At 48.2% G+C, this 13,277-nt stretch overlaps 1 protein-coding gene across 1 annotated transcript in view; it reads right to left on the bottom strand.

Moving 5' to 3' along the window:
• Positions 1-584: 584 nt before the first annotated feature.
• LOC306918803 (uncharacterized protein) overlaps positions 585-13,277 on the bottom strand; it is a gene marked incomplete at both ends in the record, with an annotated part of 41,480 nt that continues 28,787 nt past the window's right edge. The window contains 4 exons of the mRNA XM_079531668.1: positions 585-1,190; positions 5,016-5,098; positions 6,974-7,272; positions 8,443-8,626. Of these exons, the coding sequence (XP_079387794.1) occupies positions 585-1,190; positions 5,016-5,098; positions 6,974-7,272; positions 8,443-8,626 (1,172 nt within the window). The remainder of the gene's footprint in view (positions 1,191-5,015; positions 5,099-6,973; positions 7,273-8,442; positions 8,627-13,277) is intronic.

Raw genomic sequence — 13,277 nt, 5'->3', positions numbered from 1 at the left:
CGGATGTACACAGGACCATCACCCAAAGACAAGTCATTCACCTGGATGGTGCTATGGGACGGATGTACACAGGACCATCACCCAAAGACAAGTCATTCACCTGGATGGTGCTATGGGACAGATGTACACAGGACCATCAGCCAAAGTCAAGTCATTCACCTGGATGGTGCTATGGGACGGATGTACACAGGACCATCACCCAAAGTCAAGTCATTCACCTGGATGGTGCTATGGGACAGATGTACACAGGACCATCAGCCAAAGTCAAGTCATTCACCTGGATGGTGCTATGGGACGGATGTACACAGGACCATCACCCAAAGACAAGTCATTCACCTGGATGGTGCTATGGGACAGATGTACACAGGACCATCACCCAAAGACAAGTCATTCACCTGGATGGTGCTATGGGACAGATGTACACAGGACCATCAGCCAAAGTCAAGTCATTCACCTGGATGGTGCTATGGGACGGATGTACACAGGACCATCAGCCAAAGTCTGCAAGCACTTTGAGTGTGCAAATCTCCCAACGGCCATGGATGGACTAGTAATGTAATGGACCACTGCGCCAGTATGTTTACCTGGGTGGGAGGAGGACACCTCTTCTCCGGCGACAGCTCCTCAGTGCTGTGTGACAGAGACATGTCACTGCAGGCCGTCACCCCAGTGGAGGAGACCACCGTGTGACGGAGGTCCCCTGCTCCACCTCCCACTCCTCCTCTCTGGTGGGACATGGCCAGGCCGTCGGTGTAGAGGTCTCCTCCTCTGCTCTGGTGGGACATGGCCAGGCCCTCGGTGTAGAGGTCTCCTCCTCTGCTCTGCTGGGACATCGCCAGGCCGTCAGTGTAGAGGTCTCCTCCTCCTCTGCTCTGGTGGGACATCGCCAGGCCGTCAGTGTAGAGGTCTCCTCCTCCTCTGCTCTGGTGGGACATGGCCAGGCCCTCGGTGTAGAGGTCTGCTTCTCTCTGCTGGGACATCGCCAGGCCCTCGGTGTAGAGGTCTCCTCCTCCTCTGCTCTGGTGGGACATCGCCAGGCCGTCAGTGTAGAGGTCTCCTCCTCCTCTGCTCTGCTGGGACATGGCAAGGCCGTCGGTGTAACAGTCGCTCAACACATGCTGCTGGTTGCCATTCTCCAAATGCTCAGACGACACGTTGTCGTTGTTGCTGCCCAGTACGCCGTGCTTGTTCTTTAAAAAAAGAAGAAGAGCGACAGATATGACGCCGGGCATGAAAATTAAGGACCCACCCGGCCCTGACTACCGGGCCCTACCGGGCCGGCCCAAGGCTCGCCCCCGAACAGAGCCATCTAATAGAAGAGTTACGACATTGAGGGGGCAGAAACCGAGCGCTCGAGCGATGTTCATGCAGCCTGAACTGAGCCAAGCTGGAGTTGGAAATACATTGTTTTCAACGAGGGCGGCGCAAACAAGAGCTATTTTAAGCATGTGTGCAACATGACAACTGTTTTAAAGTATTGTACAGTAACAACTAAAGTCCCTTTAATGTTTATGTTGTACTATTACTACAAAACAATCTAAAATAAAGGGATTTAAGATCATTGAAGCTGGGCTGTTGAGTCTGGTTGAGGCTGGGCCCTGAGTCCAAAGCATTTCTGCCTGTATACTTCCGGTCAAGGACTTGTCCCAGTTGGTTGTCCCCACGCTCAATAGAAGTCTATGTAGGAGAGCCTCCATTGGACTGGCCCCATGAAGTGACCAATAGAAGTCTATGTAGGAGAGCCTCCATTGGACTGAAGCCCCATGAAGTGACCAATAGAAGTCTATGTAGGAGAGCCTCCATTGGACTGAAGCCCCATGAAGTGACCAATAGAAGTCTATGTAGGAGAGCCTCCATTGGACTGAAGCCCCATGAAGTGACCAATAGAAGTCTATGTAGGAGAGCCTCCATTGGACTGAAGCCCCATGAAGTGACCAATAGAAGTCTATGTAGGAGAGCCGCCATTGGACTGAAGCCCCATGAAGTGACCAATAGAAGTCTATGTAGGAGAGCCGCCATTGGACTGAAGCCCCATGAAGTGACCAATAGAAGTCTATGTAGGAGAGCCTCCATTGGACTGAAGCCCCATGAAGTGACCAATAGAAGTCTATGTAGGAGAGCCTCCATTGGACTGAAGCCCCATGAAGTGACCAATAGAAGTCTATGTAGGAGAGCCGCCATTGGACTGAAGCCCCATGAAGTGACCAATAGAAGTCTATGTAGGAGAGCCGCCATTGGACTGAAGCCCCATGAAGTGACCAATAGAAGTCTATGTAGGAGAGCCTCCATTGGACTGAAGCCCCATGAAGTGACCAATAGAAGTCTATGTAGGAGAGCCTCCATTGGACTGAAGCCCCATGAAGTGACCAATAGAAGTCCATGTAGGAGAGCCGCCATTGGACTGAAGCCAATAGAAGTCTATGTAGGAGAGCCTCCATTGGACTGAAGCCAATAGAAGTCCATGTAGGAGAGCCGCCATTGGACTGAAGCCCCATGAAGTGAACGCAGTTTGCGTAACTTTTTATCTAAGGCTCTGCTCTGGCCCCGAACAATTACCATCATTTTAGGCCCGAAAACCCGAAAGGGTGTCATTAGGATTAGGTGCTAAATGTACTCAAAGTCCATCCAATAAGCTTTGAACTGAGCAGAATGGAACTTCCATTCCGGAGAGAATGGCCAAAACATCTTGAAAATCGACAATTTGTGAAAATGGCAACAAACTAGATACCCGAGTATCTAGTTTGTTGCATCCAACACCATATATTTATATAAGAAAGCTAGATGACTTGCCCGCGCTGCTGGCCAATGGAGAGCGACGTCATTACGTGGTGGCCATCTTAATTAGCTAGATGACTTGCCCGCGCTGCTGGCCAATGGAGAGCGACGTCATTACGTGGTGGCCATCTTAATTCGGGGCAGCATAACATTGTGTCTATCCGGCATATGTAGATTTTAAATAACCATACCTTACTACATTTTCAACCGATTTTCAAACGGTTTGGTTTGTTATAAACGTCAGAGACGCCCGCATACTTACTTTTAAATGACGTTCATATAAAAAAGTATTATAAAGCAGATAAACATCCTGAATCGTAGCTACGTTGATAAAGTTTTTAATAAACCAACCCGTTTTGTAAATCCGTCAAGATTTGAGGGAGTTATGACTATTTTGTTTGAGCTGCCATTGAACATACTGTACTGTAGCCCCGAAGCAATATGGCCGCCGGGTGAACGACGTCAGAGACTCTAGAGGATCTAGCATTTATAATGTCTATGTCCAACACATCCACTTCTATTTCCGTCGGTAAGGTCGCTAGGGGCAGTTGAGATGTATTTTTTGGGGGGTAGCAGATTTATTTGTATTTTGTACACTGAGAGAACTCATGTCGGATTTGGAACACAAACAGTACTTTACTCATGTTATAATACGGGAATTATCTCACAAACAATACATGTTTATGTTTATTATGAATTGTCGTCGCTGTCAGGTGAAAACCGTGTATGTAAAAAAATTAAAAATAAAATGCTTTTTGTCATTTGAAAGTGAATAGCCAAATCTACTTTTTTTTTTACAGTAGAGAGACTTCCAGAGCATTTCAAACATGCTAGACATTTACAATGTCCATTTATAGATCGAATATGTCTGGTTTTAAATGCTAGACATGTACAATGTCCATTTATAGATCGAATATGTCTGGTTTTAAATGCTAGACATTTATTATGTGCATTTATAGATCTAATATGTCTGATTTTAAATGCTAGACATTTATTATGTGCATTTACAGATCTAATATGTCTGGTTTTAAATGCTAGACATTTATTATGTGCATTTATAGATCTAATATGTCTGGTTTTAAATGCTAGACATTTATTATGTGCATTTATATATCTAATATGTCTGGTTTTAAATGCTAGACATTTACAATGTCCATTTTCACAGATCAGGTTAGCGTTCCTTCATTTGTGCAGTTCCTGTCTGCTACCAGAAGGGGTCACCTTTAGACAACTTCTCCTTTTCATTTATAGATAATGGACCAGGTATGTTAAATCCTGGTCCTTGAGGGGGTTCCAGGTGGTCCACAGCTAAATGATGGAGAGTTGGTAACCAAATGGACCCTTATAGATCTTTAACTCTTGAGAGCGTAAAATGTTACACTCTCAAGAGTTAAATTATTGTTAAAAATTCTGCATCACTTAATTTACAAGAAGTCTACATATTAGTTATTGCTATGTTGATCAACGTTTGCCTGTTGTCTCTCCTAATGGTACCAACATCAATAAGACATGGAATTGTGGGCAAAATCTTATCCAATGACAACAAAATATGTCTTGGGTCTGAGAGGCTAAATGTCATCAGATGGTGGTCCGTGGCTCAAATGGGTCTGAGAGGCTAAATGTCATCAGATGGTGGTCCGTGGCTCAAATGGGTCTGAGAGGCTAAATGTCATCAGATGGTGGTCCGTGGCTCAAATGGGTCTGAGAGGCTAAATGTCATCAGATGGTGGTCCGTGGCTCAAATGGGTCTGAGAGGCTAAATGTCATCAGATGGTGGTCCGTGGCTCAAATGGGTCTGAGAGGCTAAATGTCATCAGATGGTGGTCCGTGGCTCAAATCTTCAGAAGGTGTTCCTGGTTTTAGATAAAGGACTAGGTATGTTAGTCTACCTTCAGAAGGTCTTCCTGGTCTTAGATAAAGGACTAGGTGTGTTAGTCTACCTTCAGAAGGTCTTCCTGGTCTTAGATAAAGGACTAGGTGTGTTAGTCTACCTTCAGAAGGTGGTCTTAGATAAAGGACTAGGTGTGTTAGTCTACCTTCAGAAGGTCTTCCTGGTCTTAGATAAAGGACTAGGTGTGTTAGTCTACCTTCAGAAGGTCTTCCTGGTCTTAGATAAAGGACTAGGTGTGTTAGTCTACCTTCAGAAGGTCTTCCTGGTCTTAGATAAAGGACTAGGTGTGTTAGTCTACCTTCAGAAGGTCTTCCTGGTCTTAGATAAAGGACTAGGTGTGTTAGTCTACCTTCAGAAGGTCTTCCTGGTCATTGTTCCTGGTTTTCTCCAGCTCGTCCATCTGAACCATGTTGTCCGTGGGCAGCTTGGACACTGTGGCAACAATACAATAAAATACAATGTATTTATGAAGCACATCAAGTAAACAACGACTCATTAACCAAAACAAATACACAACAAGGACAGAATAGGCAATAATTCTATAATACAGTAGAGAGGCATAATGGGCAGTATTAGAAGTATAAAACATGTATTAACGGTATAGAATCCTGGTCCCATCCCGCTCCTGTTGTTTTTTAGTTTTGTTTACACAATTCCCACCAGCATTAATTAATCCCTCGATAGCGTATTGCCACGGTTTAATCGCGCGTAACACTTACTTTGACGAGCCAAATATCCGTAACCGGATTGTTGCGAAGGCTTTCACTTAGAGTTCCATATATGGGATAACCCATAGTCCCATATATGGAGACAACAGCGATATCCAGCGCTGACATCAGATTAATGTAGAAACTCCAAAGATGGATATACACTGTGGTGACATCATCGTAACACTAGACTTGCACAGCATAAAAGGCTTCTAAACCTGATTCCAGGCAACGCACGCGGTATCTCCAACAGGTCAACATATACGAATCAAGGTATCTGGCTTTACAACCCATATACCTTGAATGGCTTGTATTACCTTGGGTTACGAGTCTTCTAGATGAGACAGAATAACTGGCTAATGGCTAAGCAACTCGTAGAGCATTGAAGTAGAGGTTTCCACATCCCGGTTAAGTTCGTATCGAACACCACTGTAGCGGGTCCTAACGAAATAATCAGCACTGGTTCGAGCTATTTTACACGGATGTTACAATGACAAAATGCTGTGTGTGGTGTCATGCCCGGATGTTGTTGTCTCGGTCGGTGGTGGAAAAACCCGACCGCGAGTATCACAGCGCCTGCTACAGGCCTAAGAAAAACCTCGTCTTCCCCAGAAACGGCCCCTCAATGTCGTTTCTGAGATAGAGGGCTTTGAATGCAGCCTATACAATGCAAGTGGATGCGCGCGCATCTTCAAAATGGCCGCGGCCACTGTCCCACTTGGTCTGTTGTGCTAAGGAGCGGTAGCTAACGATTCGATCGGATAAAAACATGGATTAAAGAATATAAACCCTGGAAAACGAGAATTCCGGGTTTGGCAGGCTAGGGTGCTAATTTAACCCTACGGTTTCGCCGGGTTTGGCGTACTCTGTGTTAATAAATTACTCATTAGGAAAGGCAATGGATTTTGTGCAGAGGTTCCCAACCCCTCTGGTGGTACACAGAGCAGTTGAGGTTCCCAACCCCTCTGGTGGTACACAGAGGAGTTGAGGTTCCCAACCCCTCTGGTGGTACACAGAGGAGTTGAGGTTCCCAACCCCTCTGGTGGTACACAGAGGAGTTGAGGTTCCCAACCCCTCTGGTGGTACACAGAGGAGTTGAGGTTCCCAACCCCTCTGGTGGTACACAGAGCAGTTGAGGTTCCCAACCCCTCTGGTGGTACACAGAGCAGTTGAGGTTCCCAACCCCTCTGGTGGTACACAGAGCAGTTGAGGTTCCCAACCCCTCTGGTGGTACACAGAGCAGTTGAGGTTCCCAACCCCTCTGGTGGTACACAGAGCAGTTGAGGTTCCCAACCCCTCTGGTGGTACACAGAGCAGTTGAGGTTCCCAACCCCTCTGGTGGTACACAGAGGAGTCGCCCTCTGGTGGTACACAGAGCAGTTGCCCCAAAAAAAAGAGAAAAAAGATGAAAGTGGAATGAAATGTGTGATTAGACAGAGTTTTGTCAGAGCAGCAGCATTATTGGAATGGAACAAAACGGGCATTGTACAGCAGTATCAGTTATTATGGCGGTAGATGGAGAGCCAAATATTTTCTGAGGTGGTACTTCAGTATAAAAAGTCAGGGAACCACTGCTCTAGTGCAGACCCCGTACTCTCACCTGTGTTCATGTTGAGCTGGTCCCAGGTGGTGAAGCCCTCCACATGCTCTCCTCCCTGCATGGAGTTGTTGATGAAGGCCATGCGGGCCTCCATAGAGAGGTCGTAGTCCCCCGGCCTCTCTATGGAGGCCATGCGGGCCTCCATAGAGAGGTCGTAGTCTCCCGGCCTCTCCGGCTGCTGGTGGTGGTGGTGCTGGTGGCTCTTGAGCAAGGCATGCAGGGAGGTGTCCGAGCCGTTACCGTTGTGAAGCAGAGGAGTGCTCTCCTTGGGTTGCTGGTTCATGTTCTCGTCTTCTTGACTAAAATAAAACACACACACAAAGAGATGATGCTGTTGTGTTTTTTACTATGCAGAGATCTTGGTCATGTTTTTGTTGTTGTCTGGATTTGTTTTTAATTCACTTTTAGCAAAGCCCCGCCCTCTACCACTTAGACACTCCCACTTGGACACTTTCCAGCCGGGCTCAGTCATTCCAATGTAAATATCATGGATTTGACACATTAAATACTGGTTCATTTTAACCCTCTTGGGCAGAACAGTGTAGTATAGAGCGTTGCAGTCCCGCCCCCTACCAGGGACCAGGAAATGATTCCCCGTTCATTTTCCTCATAGACATTTAAAAAAGTATGTATTTAAAGACCTTTTAAGCCTCGTACAAAGACAACTCTTGTCGTGACAAAATAATCATGACAACAAACAAAATTTTTCGGGCCGAACAAATAATTAGAAAGAAGAAGAAAACGGCAGGTTACAACACTTGTTTTGTTGTTTTTCTTTCTATGTAATTATTTGTTTGGTCCAAAATATTGTGTTTGTTGTCATGATTTGTCACGACAAGAGTTGGCTTCGTACGACGCTTAAAAGGTCTTTAAATAAATGCTTTTTGAAATGTCTATGAGGAAAATGCATTGGGATTCATTTCCTGGGCCTGGCGTATTCATGAAAGGGGGCGGGACTGCGACGCTCTATGGGGGGGGGGGACAGACAGGGTAGGGTACCTGCTCTTGGGGAAAAACAGTGCAGTATCGGGGGGACAGACAGGGTAGGGTACCTGCTCTTGGGCAGAACAGTGTAGTATTGTGGGAACAGACAGGGTACCTGCTCTTGGGCAGAACAGTGTAGTATTGTGGGAACAGACAGGGTACCTGCTCTTGGGCAGAACAGTGTAGTATTGTGGGGACAGACAGGGTACCTGCTCTTGGGCAGAACAGTGTGGTATTGCGGGGGACAGACAGGTTAGGGTACCTGCTCTTGGGCAGAACAGTGTGGTATTGCGGGGGACAGACAGGTTAGGGTACCTGCTCTTGGGCAGAACAGTGCAGTATCGGGGGGACAGACAGGGTACCTGCTCTTGGGCAGAACAGTGTAGTATTGGGGGACAGACAGGGTTGGAGGGGACAGACAGGTTAGGGTACCTGCTCTTGGGCAGAACAGTGTGGTATTGCAGGGGACAGACAGGTTAGGGTACCTGCTCTTGGGCAGGAAGCCCATCCTCTGGTCCCTCTCGGGCGTGCACAGAGAGTTGTCCTGGCTGCTGTCCGTGGTCAGGGAGACGGAGTCGGACATGCGCGACGGAGACGAGCAGTTGGAGTTGTTCTGGTTGCTGTTGGCCACCGTGTCGTCCAGCAGAGAGTCCGCGTCCTTACCGTCGTCTGGCGATCAAAGAGAACATCCTCAGTTAGCCCGTTCTGGACAGGAACCCCTTTTGTTGTTCTAAGCATTATGTTATACTTTAGCTATTGAAAAATAGCAGATCTACAAGCTCATAGCGCAGCACTCGGTGCCGCGCTATGAGCTTGTAGGTCTGCTATTTTTGAAAAAATCGTGAAATCGCAAACCTTTGAATATTATATTCTTTCAGAGCGAAAGAACAACATATGTTCAGATGGGGGTCGGTGACCAATTACACATATTTTTGGGAGTCCTTGACATGAAATAGTTTGAGAACCACTGACATAGAAACATGGGGTTTTAACCCTGTGAGAACCACTGACATAGAAACATGGGGTTTTTAACCCTGTGAGAACCACTGACATTCAGAAAAACTGTCATGTTTTAGAAGACATTTTGTAGAATCGTCCTCAGCAGAGACGAAATGTTTTTATAATCGTCATGGGGGCTCCCACCGCAACGGGGGGAAAAAGTTGTTGTTTTTTTCTTTCCACCCTAAACCCAAGCGTTTAGGTTCTAAACACTTATTTGTAACACTCTTTAAACGTGTCACAGTGTTTGTAGATTATAAGAGCATGTTTGTTTAAATGCCATGATTGCAGCACTGAGTCATCTGGTTGGCTACTCCTTTTCATTGTGAACAAGTAGCCTAAGCAGAGTACAGTACTGTACCCTACCTGGCAGGTTAAACAAGATTAGCATTTCAATGCCGGACAAAAGGTGTTAACGTGCGTTCAGACTTGGATGGTTAGAGCTGCGCGATTACATACAAGGTCAATGCAAAGACGAGAATTGCGCGAACGGGCGCGGCGCGACCTGGCGCGGTACAAACGGGACGAACGGACTAGGCGAATATACTGCATACATATTCAGGTCTAATTCATCATGGGGGCTCGAGCCCCGCCCCCCCGCCGCCCCCACGGAGTCTACGTCACTGGTCCTCAGGTCTAATTCATCATGGGGGCTCGAGCCCCGCCGCCCCCACGGAGTCTACGTCACTGGTCCTCATATTCAGGTCTAATTCATCATGGGGGCTCGAGCCCCGCCGCCCCCACGGAGTCTACGTCACTGGTCCTCATGGGGGCTCGAGCCCCGCCGCCCCGCTGCCCCCACGGAGTCTACGTCACTGGTCCTCAGGTCTAAATACAGCCCCGCCGCCCCCACGGAGTCTACGTCATCATGGGGGCTCGAGCCCCGCCGCCCCCACGGAGTCTACGTCACTGGTCCTCATGGGGGCTCGAGCCCCGCCGCCCCCACGGAGTCTACGTCATCATGGGGGCTCGAGCCCCGCCGCCCCCACGGAGTCTACGTCACTGGTCCTCAGGTCTAATTCATCATGGGGGCTCGAGCCCCGCCGCCCCCACGGAGTCTACGTCACTGGTCCTCAGGTCTAAATACAGCCCACCACGGTGGTCTAAATACAGCCCACCACGGTGGTCTAAATACAGCCCACCACGGTGGTCTAAATACAGCCCACCACGGTGGTCTAGATACAGCCCACCACGGTGGTCTAAATACAGCCCACCACGGTGGTCTAAATACAGCCCACCACGGTGGTCTAGATACAGCCCACCACGGTGGTCTAGATACAGCCCACCACGGTGGTCTAAATACAGCCCACCACGGTGGTCTAAATACAGCCCACCACGGTGGTCTAGATACAGCCCACCACGGTGGTCTAGATACAGCCCACCACGGTGGTCTAAATACAGCCCACCACGGTGGTCTAAATACAGCCCACCACGGTGGTCTAAATACAGCCCACCACGGTGGTCTAAATACAGCCCACCACGGTGGTCTAAATACAGCCCACCACGGTGGTCTAGATACAGCCCACCACGGTGGTCTAAATACAGCCCACCACGGTGGTCTAAATACAGCCCACCACGGTGGTCTAAATACAGCCCACCACGGTGGTCTAAATACAGCCCACCACGGTGGTCTAGATACAGCCCACCACGGTGGTCTAAATACAGCCCACCACGGTGGTCTAAATACAGCCCACCACGGTGGTCTAGATACAGCCCACCACGGTGGTCTAAATACAGCCCACCACGGTGGTCTAAATACAGCCCACCACGGTGGTCTAAATACAGCCCACCACGGTGGTCTAGATACAGCCCACCACGGTGGTCTAAATACAGCCCCCCACGGTGGTCTAAATACAGCCCCCCACGGTGGTCTAAATACAGCCCACCACGGTGGTCTAAATACAGCCCACCACGGTGGTCTAAATACAGCCCCCCACGGTGGTCTAAATACAGCCCACCACGGTGGTCTAAATACAGCCCACCACGGTGGTCTAAATACAGCCCACCACGGTGGTCTAGATACAGCCCACCACGGTGGTCTAAATACAGCCCCCCACGGTGGTCTAAATACAGCCCACCACGGTGGTCTAGATACAGCCCACCACGGTGGTCTAAATACAGCCCACCACGGTGGTCTAAATACAGCCCACCACGGTGGTCTAGATACAGCCCACCACGGTGGTCTAGATACAGCCCACCACGGTGGTCTAGATACAGCCCACCACGGTGGTCTAAATACAGCCCCCCACGGTGGTCTAAATACAGCCCACCACGGTGGTCTAAATACAGCCCACCACGGTGGTCTAAATACAGCCCACCACGGTGGTCTAGATACAGCCCACCACGGTGGTCTAAATACAGCCCCCCACGGTGGTCTAAATACAGCCCACCACGGTGGTCTAAATACAGCCCACCACGGTGGTCTAAATACAGCCCACCACGGTGGTCTAAATACAGCCCACCACGGTGGTCTAGATACAGCCCACCACGGTGGTCTAAATACAGCCCACCACGGTGGTCTAGATACAGCCCACCACGGTGGTCTAAATACAGCCCACCACGGTGGTCTAAATACAGCCCACCACGGTGGTCTAGATACAGCCCACCACGGTGGTCTAAATACAGCCCACCACGGTGGTCTAGATACAGCCCACCACGGTGGTCTAAATACAGCCCACCACGGTGGTCTAGATACAGCCCACCACGGTGGTCTAAATACAGCCCACCACGGTGGTCTAAATACAGCCCACCACGGTGGTCTAGATACAGCCCACCACGGTGGTCTAGATACAGCCCACCACGGTGGTCTAGATACAGCCCACCACGGTGGTCTAAATACAGCCCAGCCCACCACGGTGGTCTAAATACAGCCCACCACGGTGGTCTAAATACAGCCCACCACGGTGGTCTAAATACAGCCCCCCACGGTGGTCTAGATACAGCCCACCACGGTGGTCTAAATACAGCCCACCACGGTGGTCTAAATACAGCCCACCACGGTGGTCTAAATACAGCCCACCACGGTGGTCTAAATACAGCCCACCACGGTGGTCTAAATACAGCCCACCACGGTGGTCTAGATACAGCCCACCACGGTGGTCTAGATACAGCCCACCACGGTGGTCTAAATACAGCCCACCACGGTGGTCTAAATACAGCCCACCACGGTGGTCTAAATACAGCCCACCACGGTGGTCTAAATACAGCCCACCACGGTGGTCTAAATACAGCCCACCACGGTGGTCTAAATACAGCCCACCACGGTGGTCTAAATACAGCCCACCACGGTGGTTGTTAATGTTTCTTTTGGCTTGAGTACCTCAACCATATCATGTCTGCGCAAAAAGCATGGAATATATTACAGGAAACTCCTGATAAACTTTCCAACAAACTCTGGTAAACTCCCGAATTGTACCATCACACCTGTATAATATACAGCCTCAAGTTTAGCAGCATATACAGTTAATATACGGTAATATTATTACTGTATATTCACTGTATATGCTGCTAAACGTGAGGTTTACGGGCAAATCTAGTGCCCATAATTGCCCGTTAACTCCTCTTTTCCACTAAAATGAAGTCCGGTTTGCCGTCTACGGCTTGCCTGATTCCGTGTGAATGCAGCATAAGTCTTAAATCAGTGACCATATCATGTCAGTAAGTCTTAAATCAGTGACCATCATGTCAGTAAGTCTTAAATCAGTGACCATCATGTCAGTAAGTCGTAAATCAGTGACCATCATGTCAGTAAGTCTTAAATCAGTGACCATATCATGTCAGTAGGTCGTAAATCAGTGACCATCATGTCAGTAAGTCGTAAATCAGTGACCATCATGTCAGTAAGTCTTAAATCAGTGACCATGTCAGTAGGTCTTAAATCAGTGACCATATCATGTCAGTAGGTCGTAAATCAGTGACCATCATGTCAGTAAGTCGTAAATCAGTGACCATCATGTCAGTAAGTCTTAAATCAGTGACCATCATGTCAGTAAGTCGTAAATCAGTGACCATCATGTCAGTAAGTCTTAAATCAGTGACCATGTCAGTAGGTCTTAAATCAGTGACCATATCATGTCAGTAGGTCGTAAATCAGTGACCATCATGTCAGTAAGTCTTAAATCAGTGACCATGTCAGTAGGTCTTAAATCAGTGACCATATCATGTCAGTAAGTTATAAATCAGTTACCATATCATGTCAGTAAGTCTTAAATCATGTCAGAAGGTCTTAAATCAGCGACCCTATCATGTCAGTAAGTTTTAAATCAGCGACCATATCATGTCAGAAGGTCTTAAATCAGCGACCCCATCATGTCAGTAAGTC

The sequence above is a fragment of the Electrona antarctica genome (genome assembly GCF_951216825.1).
Source record: "Electrona antarctica genome assembly, contig: scaffold_748, whole genome shotgun sequence".
NCBI classification, from domain to species: Eukaryota; Metazoa; Chordata; class Actinopteri; order Myctophiformes; family Myctophidae; genus Electrona; species Electrona antarctica.
The sequence above is the reverse complement of the archived record's forward strand: the minus strand, read 5'-3'. Positions and strand labels throughout refer to the sequence as shown.